Genomic DNA, 21803 nt, shown 5'->3' with positions numbered 1-21803 from the left:
CAATCCCAAGCACGTTAGAATGTTTATCCGAGGAGGAACTAACCTATGACTGTCCTAGTGGCAGTGGATTTAAGTCCAAATCCAGGTTCCTACCTCAAATTCACTGTGACACGATTGATGTGTTTGAAAAGGGTGTCATTACAGAGTTCAAGAAGATAAATCAAATTCGAAAACCCACTCATGACAATCTAACTAGAAAACAAAGGAAAGCCATGGTTGATCTTAAAAACAACAACAACATTGTACTAAAAATGTCTGATAAAGGCGGTAATGTTGTCGTGTGGCCCACTGAAATGTACCTTGCTGAGGGCAAAAGACAGCTTGATGACAGGGACAATTATGCAATAAGCTCTAGAATTGCTTATGAAAGAAATAATCTAGACTATCAGAAACAGTTGCATGAGTGGAAGAATGACAAACTTTTATCAGAAGATGAATATAAAAATTTTTGAAGTGTGACCATCCTAAACTTGCGGTTTTATATCTTTTACCCAAGTTACATAAGAACACCTCATTACCCCCAGGGAGACCCATTGTTTCCGCTATGGGCAGCACATATGAGAACACGTCCAAATACATAGACCACTTTTTGAGATCCTATGTTGAACAACTACCGTCGTATCTGCAGGATACACGTGATTTCTTGAGAATTATCGAACCCATACAGTGGGAGGAAGACATGTGGCTGATGACATTAGATGTCAACAGCCTTTATACATGTATACCCCACAATTTGGGTGTGGGTGCGAACCAATACTTTCTAAAAAACAGGGATGTCAAGTATTTGAAGCATACTAACATGCTTGTGTCCATGATGCGCACTTGCCTCTCAAGCAATTATTTCTTGTTTAATCATGTTGTCTACTGCCAGGCCAGGGGGACTGCGATGGGGACCTGCTTTGCCCCCAGCTATGCGGGTTTATACCTGGGCTGGTGGGAGGAGCAGGTGGCCAGCAACATCTTGGCCTTTACCCAGAACGTGGTCCTCTGGGCCAGGTACATAGACGACGTGTTTTGTCTGTGGAAGGGTAGTAAAGAGGCAGCTTTGCAATTCGTCAAAGAACTGAATCAGAACGAATGTAACTTACAATTTACCAGTACTATTGACAAACAGTCAATTGAGTTTCTGGATGTTTTGGTATCAGTTAACAATGGACGACTCATCAGCAAGCTGTATCGAAAGCCTACAGCAGGCAACAGCTTGTTGCATGCATCGAGCTGTCACCCCAAAAACCTGATTCACAGCATCCCTTTTGGCGAGTTGCTACGCGCAAAGAGGAACTGTGCAACCGACACAGACTTTCACAAGGAAATGAATATCATGAAGGAGAGGTTCAGGGAGAGGGGCTATCCGGCCAAAGTGGTCGAACAAGCCTGTAACAAAGTCAGAGACGTAGAGAGAAAAGATCTTCTCATATCCAAACAACCAAGTGACAGCGAAGAGGGACCTCTTAGATTTATCACCACATATTCTGATCAAACATGGCAGGTCAGAAGAAGTCTGAAGAAATTTTGGCATATACTCCAGCTGGACGAAACACTAAAAAAGGCTGTGGGGAATCAACCTATGATTACCTACAGGAAATGTCCAGCTCTGAAAGACGTGCTATGTAGCAACATGGTAAAGGACAAAGATGATACCGGGAAGGTAGAAGGTTTCTTTACCTGTCGCTCATGCAAAGCTTGCAAGAACAGTGTCAATAAAAAGGAAATCACTTTATCTAAAAATAACAAACCCTTTAAGATTACAAAACATTTGACATGTAAATCTGACTACTGTGTCTATGCACTGCAATGTCCCTGTCCATTGACCTACATTGGCAGCACAAAACATCCTTGTAAAAAACGTGTGTTAGAACACATGCGGGCAATAACGAATGAGGACAAAAACTATCCAATTGCCAAACATTTTAAAGACCTGCATGGAAAAAATCTAAGTGTATTTAAGTTTTGTGCTTTAGACAGAGTCCCACCGTCAGAACGGGGCGGAGACAGAGTGAGACAACTACGCCAGCTTGAATCAAGGTTCATAATTAAGTATGACACTGTACATCCGCTGGGGTTGAATAAGGATGAGGAGTTAGCAGTCCACCTAATTTAATTTAATTTAAAGAGTCCGTGTAACATATTCACCGTACTGATGACACTCCAGTAATGTGATCACTTAAAAACATGAATTTGAAGCTGTCTTGGATGTTTAACTATTTGAGTATATTTTAAAGTGATTATATATATCTTTTTATGTTTGTAGGAGACATATGTGTCGCCACACATGGATTACGTAATACCACTGGTTGCTGCCGATTTGACTTAATTGGATGGAATCACAGGACTATACATTTGTTTATTTGAAAACCTTTGGAAATCAACTAAAATGTTGAAGTTCCAGGACATTGAGATTACTGACTGGTATGATGCAGTCATGCCCACTGGGGCGGAATTGCTATGTTTTATGTATCTGAGCTGGGGTACATTCGCCCACTTGGGCTCAATCTTGAGAAACGTTTGGTAAAACCTTTTTTGATTTGATATAAGGGTTTAACCTTAGAGCGAATTGTAACAAATTAATTTAAAGTTACATTAATCTCTGCGATCCTTATACATTTTGTACATATTGTATAATGTATAGTACATCTGTGTCCAATTACACATTCAAATATGGCCGCCATAACTGTGGTTGAACTAACACTGTTGTGAGGACGGGTAGTCCTACGTTTATGTTTATATTTTTTGACTTTAAAAATGTAATTGTCTGTAAACACCGTTACCCGTGACCAAGGTGCGGCTGCACCGAAACGCGTCGGGTGTTGTTTGGCATTCCTTGTGTGAATAAATAACACGCTAAAAAGGACCTGGGCTCGAGTCAACTTTGTGATTTATAAGTTGTTTCTCTAATATATATATATATATATATATATATATATATAATTACTCCAACCGGTCACTGTGCATTCGGAATCATGCACGCTCACCAGTACGCAGACAACAAAATATGCGTCACCAAGCCAGTCTTCAATATATGATTTTATTTGTCAAATCATAAAGTGCAGGGGTGCAAAGCAAATCGTCGGACAGACGCGTTTCGGGCGTGAACGCCCTTGCTCACTGTTGACGGGAAAATGGACTAGAACATATTTAAGTACCACACAATTAGAAAATGCGCGCCCATTTCAAATTTGAAAAACAACAACATAAACGAGGGACTGAAATCAGTTTCAAATGTGTTGAGTACAGGTTCTATGGGGGCCATTTTGTAGTGGAGTTACCTAACATAGAAACTAACAGTTCAAATACCAAAAAGTATATATATATATACATGGATGATATGTATTAGATAACCAGTCTTAAATCAATAAGTCAATTTTCTCAATAGAAGCATCAAAAAAACAGACGCCTATCATGCATCATAAAATATGAATATTCCAAAAAACACAATCAAGATTATTGACAAATATTGCCTAATAGAAAAATATATCTGTACAAATACAGTATGACAATATTGATGATCGTATAGTCAATTCATCCACAATTCATAAATGGTAACATATATCCAATAAACCCAAAAAAGGTTGCCCCATAGCGGAACGTGCATGATATTTAAATCACTAAGTTTACAAATAGAAAACGCTGCACACAAATATGTTATTCGATAGCCCAGTATATACATGATATAAATCGAATGAATTACATAAATTAATGAATTAATGGTGAGGAAGTGATCCAAAAGTGAATGACTAATAATGAAAAAACATGATGTGCATTAGAAGGCAAACATTGCTTTAAAAACATGATCTTAAGATGTTACTTCACATCCTAATTTGCTACAGTATCAGACAAAGTGAAATGGAAAACATCTGAGTGGCGAAACGCTAGTATTCTTGTTTCAGTAGATAGCATGATGATCAGAAATCCACATGGTTGAGTAACTGTTCTTAAAGTAAACGATTAGATATCTCTACAGGACACAAAGCATAAACTAAAGCATAAATATACTGCTACAATGATGTACAGCTGTATCAGTGCCGTGTATAGACAATAGTGAACTCACTTACTAGGGAGCACAGAACGTATAAACAGTTAAAGATTGTACAGAATATTACCAAATTACAAAAAGTTACTCAAATCTTCTCCCATATTTAAACCTCCCGGGGTCTTGCTGTTTAATCGTACAATATATAAAGATTCTAGTTGTCTAAGTCTTTTTTCGTAATCACCCCCTTTCTTACTGGTTTTCACGGCATCAATCACAAAATAGTTAAGATGAGACCAATTCCTTTTGTGAATTAAGTCAAAATGTCGTGCTACCGGGTAGCTCTGGTCACAATTCACTATGGCCCTAAGATGCTGGAGGATACGCTGGTGCACTGGAAGTTTCGTGCTACCCACGTAACGCAAATTGCACGTACACGTGAGAACATAAACTGCCAGCTCAGTTTTACATGTGTAATGGGCCTTAATGGTAACTGGTTTGGAATCAAAAGGAGTGAGATGTTTTGGTGTTTACACCAAATTTGCAAGCACGGCATGAAATGCATCGAAAAAAACCTTTTCTAGGTGATAGCCATTCAACGTTCTTGGGTATTTCAGGCGAACTTGAAACAAGCTCTTTGCGCATACTGTACGCCCTTCTATAGGTCACAGTGGGTTTACTGGGCAAGATGTCTTTAAGAACGGGATCTGTGAGAATAATAGGCCATTGGCCTCTCACTAGATTGGAGATTTGGCGTGCTTGACGGCTGTAGCTGGTAATCAATCTTATGGCACTATCATTATCATTAGATTTCTCTGACGGAAAGTCAGGAATGGGTGCCATTAATAGACTGTTACGATCCACTTTATTTGCTCTCAATCTGGCTTTGTGGAGTGTGCTAGGATTGTACCCCCTGGCCTGTAATCGTAGTGTTGCTTCCATTTGATGTTGATCCCTGAGTTCCACTGAGCTACATGTTCTATGAATTCTAAGAAATTCCCCATAAGGGATTGCTCTGATGGTGTGCTCAGGGTGAAAGCTACGCGCATGCAGGATAGAATTGCCTGCCGTTTTCTTCCTGAACAGGCTTGTGGTGAGTGTGTTGTTAATAACTTCTATTTGCACATCCAAAAAACTGATCTTTTTATCACTCATTTCAGCACTAAATGTCAGATTGAATTCATTGGTGTTGATAGCATCCACAAAGTGTTGTGCATCGGTCAGGTTTCCTCTCCAGATGATAAAAATATCATCTATGTACCTCACATATTTCACAATATTAATGTTCCAAGCCTCCGCGTGTTGTACCCTGAGGACATGTTCCTCCCACCAGCCCATATGCAATCCTGCATAGCTGGGGGAGAAACATGCCCCCATGGCCACACCTCTTAGTTGTCGATAAACTTTGTTATTAAACAGAAAGACATTGTTGTTAAGACAACGTTCTAACATGTTGATAAGCATGGCATTGTGTTTATAAAGCTCTATTGGTCTTTTATCTAGATAGAACTTAATAGCTCTGAGGCCGTCTACATGTGAAATACTAGTGTACAGACTAGCAATGTCCATTGTCCTACGTAAAAAATCAGCTGACCATACACATTGATTGATTTCCTGCAAAAATTCAGTAGTGTCTTTGATGTAAGCCGGGAGGGCGGTAACAAAGTCCTGTAAATGATAGTCAATGTATTTAGACGTATTTTCAAATAGACTGTTGATTGCAGACACTATAGGTCTGCCTGGTATGGGAATGGTATCCTTATGAACTATGGGGATGAAATATATGTTAGGTAGCACAGGATGATCCTTATGTAGAAAATTCAATTCGTCCCTAGTCAAAAGGCCTTCACGTTTCCACCCATTAAGTTCTTTTTGATAAGATTGTTGAATGGATTTCGCAGTTCTTAGATCGATCTCTGCATAGCAGGTCGTGTCATTCAAATGTCTGAAAGCTTCATCCATGTACTGTCTCTTACCCCATAGCACAACATTCCCTCCCTTATCAGATTGGTTGATGATTATTGCTTCGTTAGTTTTTAGCTTCTTCATCAAGGTGTTGTAAGGCCGCATATTGACATTAGTAAAGCTTTGTTGTTTCCTGACCTGAACGTGTAGTTTCTTTAGGCCATCCGTCAGAATTTCAGCATGTGTGTCAATGGCGTCCTTAGGCATTTGTGGTATAAACGTGGAGGGGGCTCTGAAGGCACTTGTTGTTGTTTGACATATATCGATATCTTCCTCATAGGCAATGTCTTGGGTGTTTTGACTAGATGCATTCGTATTGCGTAATAAATGTAGAGTTTTCATTAGCTGTGTATCTTTAGCCTGAAGCCCACTTTTCTTGGGTACGTGGGTTATATTAGTTGTTTTATTGGCTAAGCCGCCCTTGATGGCATAATACTTACGCAATTTGAGCTTCCTGATAAATTTGAATACATCTACCCTGGTATTTTCGTAATTAAAATTACTTTCAGGGCAATAGGAAAGTCCCAAGCTGAGCAGTTGTACTTCAGCCTGTTCAAGTTCAATGTCAGTGAGGTTAACAATAGTATTGTCAGTGCCTATTTTTTGTTCCCCCAATTTTTCTTTCTCTGTTGCCGCCCTCTTCCTCTTGGCGCATTTCCTGCGTTGTCGCCGCCTTGCATTCCTGCGTAGTTTGTTTGTACATTTCTGGAGCGTAAAGTGCTCTTCCTTTGTAGACGCATAAATTCTAATTCCTCTCGCAGTGTCAGTTGGCCCATATCCCCTTCCTCTGCACCTGGGCCCCCACCGCTTGATTCTTCACTGCTCGGCACCAAGCTCTCGTTGGAGCTTGAGGCAATAGAGTCGCCTAGGCCTCCTGTTGCAGACTGGGCTTGTGGTCGCATCTGTATTTGTTTAGGCATATTGCCTCCAGATATCCGTTGTTTGCGTAAATGATCATATTTTCTCGCAAAAGTGTAAATTTGCCCCAATTTGTAGTCCTGTTCATCCAGGGCAAATTTATAAACCTTCCTCATTTTAATTGTATTTTCATGTTTGCTAAGACGTTCTTTGATGTCTTTCCTTGTTTTCATGATCAGATCTTTGTCTTTTGAAAAAAGCTCTTTACTTAATTCCTCATTGATGCAAGCTATTTCTATGAGGTCTTTATCACGGTCAATTCTGGCATATTTGACCAAGAGACATAGCAATCTCATAGACGCTTCCAGGTTGCTTTCTGCCCAGTCTTTAAGTAGTAGGGGGTTCGGATTTTCAAAACACGGAACCAACATTATTCGCAAGCCTCTAGGGACCCTGTTAACTTCACGGAATTTTTCCAAAGAGCGGATTTCCCACCACTTGGTGAGTTCACTCCGCATGTGTTTTTCCAATTCCTTAAGTAGTTTTTTCACATCACTGTCTTTATCTACTGGGACGTTTTTGTTTTTATTGCCATTATCACTTTGACGTACTGTTGGCAAATGCATAAACAGTTGATCGAACGCTTCCTCCCGATCCCGTTCCTCCGACATTGCAACCCCTTAGAAGATATGCACTGTTCAATTAAGGGAAACATATTACGAACGCCTCTCCTTACCGCTGGCTCAAAAAGACACCTTTCCGACCTGCCTCGGGATACACATGCGCCAATGTCCGGTAACCAATGTGGCTATATATACTTAAAAAACCATAGGTTTCAGGCCTTATATAGTTAGGAATTAGCATTTAAAAAACCATTGAAATTGCTCCTATATAGTTAGTTGTGCTAACTATATTTCGCGCACCCGCAATCCACTGCTGATGATGTCACATATTACATCATTCATGACATGGCCAGTGACATCACTGATGACATCACTGACATCTCATTTGAATTTGCAAGGTTTTTAAAATGCTAATTCCTAACTATATCAGGCTTGAAACCTATATATTTTTTCAATACATTTCAAAGGTTTTGTAAATGCTAATTCTAATAGCGGATAACGTTTATATATGTTATTATCCTTCTGGGACCACCTGAGCAGCCATCTTGTTTCTCAGGAGAAGTGAGGCACAAGAGAGCACAAAACAAGAGTGGAAAACGCAAAAAGGGGGCAGGGTTGAGACCCCTTAGCCCTTCTCGGGGGGTCCCAGAAGGACCACCAAGTGCAAAAAAAATTATTTCTTTTTTTAAATCGTGTGGTACGCGTACGGTGCGCGTACTCCGAGTTTTTTTTTTTTTTTTTTTTGCCCCTGGGGGTCCTTTTGGGACCCCTTGAGAAGGGCTAGAGGGTTGGGGGGTCTCTACCCTGCCCCCTTTTCGTGTTTTCCGCTCTTGTTTTGGGATCTCTTGTGCCTCAGTTCTCCTGAAAAACAAGATGGTGACCAACACTTCCTGATTTGGACAGTTTGGAATGTTGACTGTCGACTGCCAGCCAATCAGAAACTCGCTCGCACACGTAAGGGTACGCGCATATACGCGTACCGTACGCGTACGGTGCACGTACGTTGAGCGCATATAGATATATAATTTGCTCAAATTCAATTTTCTCAACAACTACTGGAGGGATTTTCACCAAATATAGAAAAGGCACTACTGCATACCTGTCCCTACCATTTTGCCAAGTTTGGTGTAATTCCGTTTAGCCGTTCGGGCTGTAGCCGTGTCTAAAGGTACCATAGAAAATGCCATTTGAAAATTTTCAAATTAAATTTTCTCAAGAACTACTGGAGAGATTTTCACCAAACATAGCAAAGGCACATCTGCATAGCAGGCCCTACCATTTTGCCAAGTTTGGTGTAATTCGATTCAGCCGTTTGGGCTGTAGCCGTGTCTAAAGGTCCCTATGGAAATTAACATGGGGAAAACAAGTTTTGGGACCCCCCTTTTGGCCCCCGCTTGACTAATCCCCCCCGAAACTTTCAGGGAAGGAGCAGAGCTGGCCAAAATTCTGGAAAATTACACACAGATTCCTCAATCAGCGCCAAAGTTATTCCCATAGAATGTTGAGCGCATATAGATATATAATTTGTTCAAATTTTCAACAACTACTGGAGGGATTTTCACCAAATATAGAAAAGGCACTACTGCATACCTGTCCCTACTATTTTGCCAAGTTTGGTGTAATTCCGTTCAGCCTTTCGGGCTGTAGACGTGTCTAAAGGTCCCATAGAAAATGCCATTTGAAAAATTTCAAATTCAATTTTCTCAAGAACTACTGGAGGGATTTACACCAAACATACAAAAGGCACTGCTGCATACCAGTCCCTACCATTTTGCCAAATCTGGTGTAATTCCGTTCAGCCGTTCGAGCTGTAGCCTTGTCAGAATGTCCCTATGAAAACACATTTTGGGACCCCCCTTTTTTCTCTGCCCCCGCTTGACGAATCCCTCCGAAACTTTCAGGGAAGGAGCGGAGCGAGGCAAATTTAAGGAAAATTACAGGCAGATCCCTCAATCGGTGCCAAAGTTATTCCCAATAGAATGTTCGGAATTTCCTATGGTAACTAGGTCCTAACTATATATACCTACTGGCGACCGCCAGTAGGTAATATATGTATGTATATGTAATCTCTCATACAGCCAACCCTTTGCAACAATTCCACTTCCACAGGATTATGCCACAACTACATTAGATATTGCCTTGAATAGCTTGCTGCCAGCATCCATAAATGACCATCCAGGAATTGTCTTCAGCTCCTCTACCTCTTGTAAATGCACCACTCTTCCTTACCTTGCAATGCCCTGCACCTTCCAGCTGCAGCACCCATTACCTTTCCAGAAGTCATCACCAAGTTCATTGTTTCTTCAAGCACCTTGCACTCTTTACAATTCCTTCCCACTCCTCCAAATATTAGCTCTCACAACCTGCCCCCTGCAGAATCCTGTCCCTGTTACAGTAAGATCTGTTTTTGGAAGGACACGCAATCCATAATAGTATCTCCATATTCATATTCATAGTTCTGTGCTGTATAGGTTGATTCTTTTGTGCGCAAAAACTCTTTTATAGACAATAAAATCTGCTCTTCTGCATATTGTTCAGCTAACATCTGTAGTTTCACAAAGTAACCCCGCTTTTAGGAAAACAGTGATGAGCAGCTCAAAACATCTCGATGGGGACACTAATCACTTTGTGACAAAAAATAGTGATTGCCTCAATTCTTGTCATTTTCTTGTAACTTCCGATACTCTAGCATCGGTGCTTCCTGGCAGTCACAATATGTCTTGCTTACAACCACAGCTGTAAAAAAAAAACAGACGCACCTAAAGGCCAAGGACAGAGCAGTGAGAAAGAAATACTCAGCTGGGTTTATTTAAATTTGAGATGATTTAAATTGTGAATGTCACGTTATTCAAGCAATGGTTGAAAGAGGCTGATCAAGTCAAATCAGTGCACGCCAGGAGCGCAAAGTAGACTTAAAAATTACATCTTCTAGGACAATTCCATTTAATGCGGTACTCATTGACGTGCACAGAATTCTGCACTCTGTTGTGTATGTGGAGGTGTTGACTTTCTCATTTAAGTGTCTGACCTAGCATTAAACACCACGAGGTTTGACATAAATGTTGACTTGGCATGCTACGTTCTTAGTATTGGAAAAGCATGCGTTGCTTTAAGGTATTCACACAAGCTGTATAAGAGTTGAACAATGTGTTCTGTAATATGAACTTATACAAACGTTTTTTTCATCTTCATAAACTCCCTCAAATAAGTCATTTTTTTTGTAAATTTTTCAGCATTTGTACTGTGGAAATCATTTGGATGTTACAACGGTTCTGCTAGAATGACTGCCCCTTTTTCTGGTTTGCACAAAGATTAATCATTGAAAGTTGTTTTTTGCAGGGAGGCTGTGTGGATTCAGTGAATCAAAGTTTAGTTCTGCTCCTCATGACCCTTGGACAGCAAGATGTTTCCAAAGTCCTGTTAGGACCATTGTCACCATACACGTAAGTTACCTTTAAAAAAAATAAGCCACTGAGGGAGATGTTCAGTATAAATGTTCCCATAATTCACTATTTATATTTTAATAAGCAGTAGTATGTTCCTCGTATGTAGGCAGCCATTTGAATGAAATATGGAATCCTACATTTTATGTTTTCTCATAGACGGTCTCTGATTTTATAGAAAAGAAATGGTAAAGAATCTGGGTGTCACTTTCTCTTATGAAACCTGTTTTCCTTCTCTTTACTTATTTGATGTATGTGTATGTCGATCTGCTCATGCTGACCGAATTTTAAACGCACTTGAGAAATTGAGAGAGCAGGTAGTGCCAGCAATATTAGAGGACTTCCGCATTCTAACAGCAAGCACGTTGACAAGGTAACTACTAAACTTTGAAATACATACATATATGATCAGTGTTTAGACCGCTTGACTTGTGGGGGAAAAAACTAAGTACGTTAAAATAAATGTTTATCAGATTCAAAAAATCTCTTTTCTGAGGAGGTGCCATTTTTTCTTTGCGAATTTGTTGAAGTAGAGTTTTTTACTTGAAGCTTCTAATATGTGAACTGGAAGAATTTAGCGCAATTCTCTATCAACTCATGAAATATCTCTAAATGGAGGAAGCACCCAGTCTCCGGAACTATCGAGTAACCATGCTTCACGTTGGACAGGATGGCTGCATTTGAACTGTCCTTTTTCGGTTATCATAGTACCGGTGCTCTGTACAAAGAAGGTACAGTACTGTGATAACTGAAGAATGGTGGCGTCCTCTCAAGATTGCAGGTGACAATCGAGTAGAACCAACTTTGGGTGCAAATGGCTTTCTGCTGCGGAAAAAAGGATAGGCATGTGGAAGATGCAGTATCTTGTGATTAGCAGCCTTTTTTTTTTTTGTTCATTGTGGTATGGTGCCTTTATAGAGTTAGTTGTTAGATGTGCAAACGAATGTAACTTGACTTGGTCCAAAGCTTCAATGTAATGGAAAATCTATGATTTAGCAATCATTTTAGCAGTCCGAACACAGGTCAAATGTAAATGCCCACATTTTGTTTACATGTGTACTGTTTCATTATCTCCGTTTATGCAAGTTTTCATGTAATTGAATTTGAGCCGAGTAAGTTTGTAGATGTGTTACTTGATATTAGATTGTTATTAAAGTAATAATGTAGTATGAAAATAGAAGAGGCAACCAGAATTCACAGTAGAGCAACTGTCAGTACACCAACTTGCGGTGAAGACCATACAAAAGGAATGAAGGAGCTAAATACCCTTTTGAGTGACTTAACTTTAAAAGTGGCAATTGCTTTTTAAATCACAGCCCACCCCTGATGAGCCTGCTCCTCTCGCAAAACAGACACCTAAAAGTGAGAGGGTTACTTATTGGTGGCACATAAAAAAAAAAAAGTGCAGATGACCATTAAAGCATAGGTATAGCTAAGGTTCAGAAGTCCTCAATCTGATTTTTAGAAGGTGCTATGTCACATCATCCCAAACCCTTTTTCCTTTCAAGAACTAAAGCCTACATTATATTTTTCTTTAATATTACCTGATTGAATTCCTTAAACTGTTTTTATTAAAGCTTCGATTTCCTTTTAACACACGCTTAAGCTAATTATGAGTGGTTTCTTTCAAGCCTTTCTTATGCTCTGCTTTGTTTTGAACTTTTTAGATGTGCACATATGCCAAGGTTTCTATTAACTGAATGAAAAAGGTGCTATGTCACCATGTCATTTGGTTGTTGCTGGCGTTTAGCTTTCTTTATACCGTTTTGAGTATAAATGTCTCCCTGCATTGCTTAAAATGTTCTTGTTTAGTCCTTCAGCACTCACACAAAGTCTTTTCGAAGTGCATCAGTCAGTCTGTGTTGCTTTCAAAGATTGTTCTTAGGCATAAGCTAGAAAGAAGGCATTTCCTCAGTAACCAATCTAGAAAAGTTGGTTAACGGAAAACCCCCTACAAGCCACCTTTAAAGAATTGGCCTTCCAATTTTCGTTAAATCATGAGCATGGCAGTGAATTAAAACATCACTACCACTGATAGCAGCAGGAACAATTTTCTGCTTATAAACATTGATTAATGCTTTGATGGAAGCCCTTCCAGAGACAATTAAATATTCCAAACTCATACATTTGATCCACATTTTTGGAAGTTTCTTCACAAGGTTGTTGCGAGCAGAGTTTACTGCAAATGACATCACCAACATATTTATGCAGTGTGGAGTTTCGAACTTAAAGGACGAAAACAATCGACTGAATGAAAATTTCCTTTGTTATCCAAAAATAATTACCTTAGATCTCAACATATTCTCAGTTAAATATTTTTCCCAACAACAAAGAGTGTGTTATCTTTCCATTCCTTTTGGGGTTTTATTCCCTTTGTGCATTTTTTAACACGAGCAACTGAGAGGCCAAAGCACAGCATTGCTTAGCTTTACGTGCTTAACTTAATTTGTGTAACGTTCGTATGATTCTCCCCCCCCCCTTTCAACTATCTATATTCACCCCTGTGCAGTTATTGATATGCGGTATTCCCCTCCACTAATAAACACACACACCAAAAAAAGAATAATGTGGTAGATTGCTTGAATAAGTATTATATCTCGTAAAACGCTATAGCCGGCCGGACTCTACCCCTTAACAAAACAAAAATGACAACTACAAAATTGAATGATGTTCGTTTTACGGAGACTAAACTGTGCGCAATAAAAAAAGAGATGCATACTCTGTATGAACAGATAACTATTCTTTTCTGCCTTTTTGGCAGTGTTTACTGACACAAAGTGAAATTATGAAATGTACCAGTGAAAAGGTCATTGTCCTTCAGACTCTTACTCTTATGTGCCACCGTCTAAACATTTTGAAATACCCATGCCCTTATTTTGCAATCCTTTTTAAAATGTTTATTGTATTTAAGTACACTATTGTTTATGCTAATTGTTTGAGTATTTAAATAGCACTTACTACCTCTAACGAAGAGCTGAAGCACTCTTCAGACGGGTAGTATGGTTCTCTGTGGGAGCCCTATGTTGGTGATTTAGACATGCATAGGAGTTAGTTATGCTGCTACATAATGTCCTTCATCATTATTTAGAATTCTGTCTCTTGTGCAAATTCCTTACAGGAGAGTTTTATGCAAGTGTCCGGTTATTAGGACCATTGTCATGCATATGAATACTAATACAGTTATGCTAGTTGTAGTCTAGCTGCCATGCCATGAGTCTCCAGTTCATCACAGCAAATTAGTTGAAGTCAGTTGTGAGGCAGAACTTCAGAGGGTTATAAGAATAACTTAATAGCTTCCTAGTTTATGGCTCATGGTTAGTTAGTCATGCTAGGACAGAGTCCTGTATATCAGACATACAGGGTTCAGATGTATGTAAAGATTCAGTTAAACAGCTGGCTGCAAATTTGCAGTAGAGTTAATATGATGCTCTGGTTCAAGGAGGTCACCCGTGTTTGCTGTCATCTACTTGTTTCTTAAATTTTTGAGTTGGAGCCAATTGAATTTTCTCTGCTTTGCCTGACTTTGCCAATGAGATGTGCTATTCTTGTAGTCTCTTATGTCCTTTGCTCTGGTTAATGACCGATTATAGTTATGCCTTTGTTGTGTGTTTTGGATATTTCTGCTTGTTCTGAACAGGACCCTGAGGTTCTTTACCCTACCATTGAGTTATGGTAGTATCACTCTGTCCATCTCCCTTGGATTAAAGTTGGAAAAAGCCAGGTGGTCTTCCTCCTGAATTCCTTTTGATTAGTGAGTTTCATCTAATGTACATAATGTCACAATGTTGGACTGTTCGTCACTGAACATGAATCTCTAGAACCTGCCCAATTGCCAAAACGGCTTAGTTTTTTCATTATATTTTACATTACCCTTTCAGCTTTTACAAATTCACCTCAATCAGCTGCCTCTGAATGCCCTTGGGCTTTTGAAGTACGTTTTCACTGATTACCGCATCTAGGCCATGATGTTTTCATTTGAAGTTTATGAAATTGAAAACCAAATGTTCTTTTGATATTCATCTGCATGAGGGCCTGTGTGTTTTATGGAGAGCAATGGTTACCCGTGCTAGAACTGAGTCAGAAATGTTTATAGCAAAATATTCTAAACAGACATGTTTCTGAATATATAAATGTATATTTGTGATGTTGACGGTGGTTCTACCCAATGTTATTATCTTCATACAAAGTCTGTTATTTTCACTACACGATGAAGGAAAGCATACTCTATGCATTTTCATTCGTTCTAACATTTAAAAAAGCTTCATTTGAAAAGATACAGTGCAAGAGTGCTGCTAAACACTAACTGTACACAGAAACTTAAGAATGTGTGCACAATGCAAGGATGCTTAGTATGCATACCTTAATATTTATCTCTGCCACAATAAGTCATGTAGTTAATGTACTAAAGCCACATTTGTTGTGTATTAACCGTGTCACCAGTTTCTGTTTTGTTTAGATGAGCCTGTATCAGAAGTAGATAATGTAGATGGAGAACACACTATCACTAATTTCATGTGTAAGAAAGAGCTGATCCATTTTGTGTGCCCAAACATTTTCTCACATCCGAAACGTCTGGATGCATTTTTATAAATTATTTATAGTTGAATATGTGCATATCTGGACCGATAACTCTTTTGTCCTAATTAAGTTGAGTTTGCTTTTCTTTAATCCAACTCAAGCAGACGGAACTATACTACCCATTCATGCATTTTTCCCAGGTCTAACCTATTGATCAGTCTGCTCCAAATTGTCATCCTATAATAATAACAAGCATTTACAATGCAATGGCCTCGGCTTTGTTAAAGTTAGAGCTATTGACATTGCAATTTTTTTTCATTTTTCATTTTTTAAAAAACCCATAAATAAATGGTATTGTCACTTACAATGGCAATAGGTGAGCAGTAGAGAGTATTAGCGGACACAGACACACGGCGAGCCACACACGTGGCGCCAGGGCGACTGGCGCTGGAATCTGGGGATCAGGGTTCGATCCCCGGCTCCGGCGGCAGGTTAGCCCAGCACCATGTGACTCTGGGCAATAGCTTGCTTAATCTTCCCGACGGCCCCCAGCGCCAAGAGACCCTAACGGGTGATTGTGCGCTATACAAATGTGGATTATTATTATTATTACATAGCGAGCCACCCACACACGGCGAGCCCCACACACACACGGCGAGCCCCACACACACACACACACACACACACACAGCGAGCCCCACACACACACACCGAGCCCCACACACACACACCGAGCCCCACACACACACACCGAGCCCCACACACACACACCGCCCCCACACACACCGCCCCCACACACACCGCCCCCCACACACACACACCGCCCCCCACACACACACCGCCCCCCACACACACACACACCGCCCCCCACACACACACACACACCGCCCCCCACACACACACACACACACCGAGCCCCACACACACACACACACACCGAGCCCCACACACACACACTCCGAGCCCCCCCACACACACACACACTCCGAGCCCCCCCCACACACGCACACACACACTCCGAGACCGAGCCACACACACACCGAGCCCCACACACACACACACACACACCGAGACACACACACACACACACACACACACACCGAGCCACCCACCCACACACACACACACACACACCGAGCCACACACACACACAGAGAGGTGACCTCTTCAGAGCTGTTAAGATAAAAAAATGAGCCTGGGGCTAGGTAGTGTAGTGCACAAACCAGTTAAGAGGTGAGAAGAGGGGTGGGGAGGAGAGGAGGCAACGTCATTTTTGGAAGCTAAGCCCGTTCTTTGCAGACTGGGGGGGTTGTTTTTCGCGGAGAGAAAGAAACGAAAAAACACGCCCCTCAATCCGAAATGGACGGGGCTTAGCTTCCAAAAATGACGTCGCAGAACCCTCTTCTCCAATGGCTGGCCGCTGTTTAGGCAGCCAGCCAATGGAGAAGAGGGGCGGGTTCAAGCCTCGCTACTCTGAGACATACGATCTCGCCAGCGAGACTGCGCATGCCCAGCCTACACTAGCCGAGACCTAAAAAGAACTTGATCTAATTGTTTTAGGTCCAAGCTAAATTGTTTATTGCTTGATGTTCGCTATTTCTTTGAATCAAAATATTACCCTTCTCTCCAATTATCACAAACACACCTCAATAACTGAATCCATTAAAAAACATGATAAGCTGTGTTTGTTACAGACAGAGAAAGGCAGCATTGGAATAGAGAAGTAAAGGGTTAAGGGAACCGCCCAATAAAGAGGTACCTTCAAGGTACTTTCAGTTTGGGTCTCAATTTGTCGGACAGTACGCGAAGACAGCTCCTCCTTGCACCTATGCTTCTGTAGATATCACCTGTCGTTGCACTGTCCAGTCCATATCAAACTTCAACTTTTGGTATGCACAGTTAGCAACTGTTCAGACCACAGAGAGGTAAATGCTAAAAACTGAGCACTGCTGAAAGGAGTTTGCCTCTACCCACTTCACTCTTTTATTCGAGAAAAGCTACACTCAAGATCCCTTCTTCAGGTGGACATGCTACATGATCAGCGTTTGAAGCCTAAAAGTTTGCTCTATGGGCTTAGAAAGCATGCCTGAACATCTAATTGACAACCAATATAACAGTTTAGTCCAGAAGAGCTGGCCATATTTTTCCTTCCCAAGACATCCTAAAACGGAAAATTGGAAGGGAGTGCAACAGGTTCGATACTCTCTCCGTCTTATGTTAAGGTACAAATATAGCAAGGTTTCTAAATATGGAACCTCTCAATAAAAGGCATGCATGGGCAACCCAAACATTCTCAGGAATGGCACCCAGGATTTGGAACTCACTCCCTCCTGAAACCAGGCGCATCTCTATCAGCGCTGAGTAACGATATTAACAGCGCTGAGTAACGATATTAACTGATTGGGACATTTCTATACCACATCCCTCATGAGAGACAAAATGGCGTGGAATCCATGATCTTTATTTACTTCCTGACCCCTTAAGATGGACGCTTAGCAAACAACAACAAACGTCCTGACCACTTATCTTTTTTCTCCTGAACCACAATGACCCTATACTCACCTATCTAGACCTGCTAGCCTTGAGCGCCACCTAGTGGTCCTATCCTGAACTTCGCCCCTTAATGCTTATCTTACATGACCAGCTATAGTCCTATTCCTTTCAGACCTGCTAGCCGTGAGCGCCACCTAGTGGTTCTTTCCTGAACTTCGCCCCTGAATTGCTTATTTTATTAAGTCATACTAGGTCCTATCCTGAACCTCGCCCTTCAATGCTTATTTTATATGACCAGCTATAGTCTTATTCCTTTCAGACCTGCTTGCCTTGATCGCCACCTAGTGGCCTTATCCTGAATTTCGCCCCTCAATTTGTTTATTTATATGACCAGCTTTGTTATTTCCTTTTCATGACCCCGATAGGCCTCTTTCACCCGATGTCCTATTACATGCACCTATGTTCATAACCTACCACTATCCCCTACTATGCCTCCTCTTCAGCTATCCCAACATGGCCCAAACTCCTGGTCCATTCTCTACCCCCACAACCTCTCGAAATACGCAAGAAAAAAATTCAAACACAACCTTCTCGTCCTTAACCCTGAAACTCTCATTGTGGACAACTATTACAGCCTGACCGCCCCTATTACTACCAACTACATCTTCTATTCCAAACGCCCCTCTAAATGGAAAAGCGTTTTCCTACAATATCTCCCAGTCACGAAGTCCCTCAAAATCCCCCATGGCCATAAACTATCCACTTCTCCCTCTTCTACCTTTCCTGGGGAAATCAATATCTCCATTTTTAAAACCGGTAACATCCTCATCCAAGCGGCCGTTCCCCACCTTAACTCCTTTGAATTACATTTCAGATCACTGACCATCCAACTTCAAAACTCTGCTAATAACCTACCCCCCTCTCATCCTTTGCCCTCCCCCTTAACCCCTCTCCCTCATCCTATACTCCCCTCCGCTGATACGCCCATGTCCAGCAATACCTTACAATTGCCGACCATCCAGCTTCACAATGCCGCTAATGACCTTCCCCCCACACATCCTTTGCCCTCCTCGATTACCCCTCTCTCTCATCCTATACTCCCCTCTGCTGACGTGCCCACAGTCAACAATGCCTTACAATTGCTGACCATCCAACTTCATAATTCCCCCAACAACATTCCCCCCTCTCTCCCCTTGCCCTCCACTTTAACCCCTCTCCCTTATCCTTTACTCCCCTCTGCAGATTTGTCCACGATCAACAATGCCCTACAACTGCTGACCATGTACACGTCCAACAATGCCACACAATTGTTGACCCCCCCCCCCGCATACCCCCCTGGCCCGGCCTTCTTCGATGGACCCTCCTCTTCCCCTGATCCTCCCTACTCCCCAAAGCTCCCAATCGCCCACTCATACGACCTGCCCTCACTCTCCCCTCATTTCCCACACCACAAGTGCTATCCCCCACCCCCTTTCTGACTCTCCCTGCCCTTCCCCCTTCCCCTCCCACTCTTACTCCACCCTATTCCTCCTCACCTAAACCCATACTCTGTCCCCCCGAAACTCAATGCACCCATCAACCCGAACCGTCTCTCACTCTAATCCAGAACCGCCCCTTCACCCCCCCCCCCCCCAGTCCCATCCTCTCTCCCTTTGATTATCATGGCTCCCCCCCTCCCGACCAGTCCCTCACGGTTCCTCCGAACACTCCTGCCCCTCCATTTCCTCCTTCACTCTCGATGACCACATACCCATCTTCCCCCTCCATGCCCCTCCTCTTGCCCTACTACCACAGTCCTCCCATCTCCCTTTCTAGGAACCCCACCCTCCCTCCCAACAACAAACCACCCCCAATGAAGAACATCGCTCATCCCGTTCCGCTCCCTCCCCCTTCTCCAATATCCCACCTTAGTCTTATATCTAACTCTCTTTGCAACATTGAACTCACTCTTGCCACTCTCACCAGAGATTTCGCTCATCTTAGATCTGATTTCTATTCCCTCAAAAACAGAGCCCTCCCACTTCGGTTAAACTGCGCTCGTACTAGACATATGAATCCCGCTACCCCAAACAGTTTCGCACGACTCCTCTACACTGCCGCACACACAGACCTCTCCGCACCTCCTGCCCCCTCTCCCCCATGGAGATGCTCGACCTCTGCAAATCCTACCCTCACTGCTCACCCACTAATTTCCAGCCTCCCCCAGCCTCCAGCATCCCTGTCATACTGGGGACTAGCCGAACTCCCCGCTCACCTTGCTCACCTAGGCCTCCTCCCCAACTCACAGCCATCTACTCCCTTCCACTCCCTAAAACTCCCCCAAAACCTCTTCACTGCATGCTTGTTAATTGTCGGTCCGCTGTGCGACATGCCACTGAAATATCAGAAACTATCCTTAGTGAATCCATCGACATTGCGTTCCTAACGGAAACCTGGCTCAAAGACCACTCGACAAGCATCCTGGACCTCCTAGCTCCTCCGGGCTATTCTATTCTCAGGAAAGACCGGCCCATCCGAATTGGCGGTGGTGTTGCCATCATCTTCAAAGAGGAACTACAAATTTCCCTTGTCAATAATACTAATTACTCCACCCTTGAATACCTTGAAGCTGAACTCAAAATTCACGGCTCCCAACCCATTCGCCTTCACAACATATATAACCCTCCCGGCAATACTCATCCCTTCGTTGATGAACTATCCAACATTCTTACACAATCCTCACTTTCGAATTCCCTCAACATTTTCCTGGGAGACTTTAACCTCCACTGGAATGAGCGCAGCGATCCCTCTATCACCCTCCTTTCCAACCTTCTCGAGATCAATGACCTAGAGCAACTCTGTCACTCCCCGACCCATTCCAAAGGAGCTATCCTAGATGCAATAATTACTAGCAAAGATCTAGCCCTCCTATCCAACATTGTTCCCATCGACTGGTCCGACCACCATCTCATACTGTTCTCTATAGCGGTCTCTGCCACTCCCCCGCCCACGAAAACCACTAAGCCCTCGAAACTGACCAGAAATTTGAATAATATCCCCCCGGATATACTGGAATCCAAACTCCATGCCCAACTTCTCGCCATTCCGCCCTCACTTAACGCAAATGAACTTACTGAACACTACAACAAAGCAGTTATTGAAACTCTAGACCTCCTGGCCCCGCTTAAGCTCAAAAACCAAAGAACCGTCCCTTCCAAATCATGGTTTAATACGGAGCTTAACAATGAAAGACGCTCACTGAGACAGACGGAAAGAACATGGAGACTGCACCCATCCCCCTTGCACCTAGCTCGCCTCAGACTTGCAAGATCCTCTTACAAAAAACACATCCTTAAACAAAAAGCATCCTTTTTCAGAACACAACTTGACCAAGCCAAAAACAGACCCAGAGAACTGTTCAACATTGTTCGCAATCAAACCTCAGCCGCTCCGCCTGTACTTATGGCCTCGACGTCCAGATGCGAAGAAATAGCCCTCTTTTTCTCTGAAAAAATTACAAAAATAGAGCAATCCTTCCTGCCGACTCTGACCCCTACCTCCATACTACACATCCCCCCTACCGCACCTGCTTCCTGCCCACTCCCCCCCGCCCCCTCCACGACCCTCCATAATTCTGATCTCATTCCCCCCCCTTTCCCTCCACCCTCCAAGATTCTAATCCCCCCAACACTCACCCTAAAAATAACGCCGCTTGGCATAATTTCCAGCCAGTCACTGAAAGAGATGTCTTTGACATCATTGCAAAACTTAAACCCTCCTCCCACACTAAAGACCCCCTCCCTTCTAAACTTGTCCAAAACCTCAAACATATCATCACACCTGCCTGGACCTCGATCATTAACACCTCCCTAGCCACCGGCTGTGTCCCCACCTCCCTTCAACTGGGACAAATCACCCCCATTCTTAAAAACCCTACGGCTGACCCTAATGACC

The 21803-nt window shown here is 42.3% G+C and overlaps 1 protein-coding gene across 2 annotated transcripts in view; it reads left to right on the top strand.

Annotated features, from left to right (window-relative positions):
- The window catches only part of RCL1 (RNA terminal phosphate cyclase like 1), a 395384-nt gene that overhangs the window by 300265 nt on the left and 73316 nt on the right, over positions 1-21803 (top strand). For both annotated transcript variants that reach the window (XM_078675710.1, XM_078675711.1), the window contains one exon: positions 10756-10859. In XM_078675710.1, the coding sequence (XP_078531836.1) occupies positions 10756-10859 (104 nt within the window). The remainder of the gene's footprint in view (positions 1-10755; positions 10860-21803) is intronic.

Source organism: Lissotriton helveticus, chromosome 2_1 (assembly GCF_964261635.1).
Source record: "Lissotriton helveticus chromosome 2_1, aLisHel1.1, whole genome shotgun sequence".
NCBI classification, from domain to species: Eukaryota; Metazoa; Chordata; class Amphibia; order Caudata; family Salamandridae; genus Lissotriton; species Lissotriton helveticus.
Note: the sequence above shows the minus strand (reverse complement) of the source record. Positions and strands in the feature narration are given on the sequence as shown.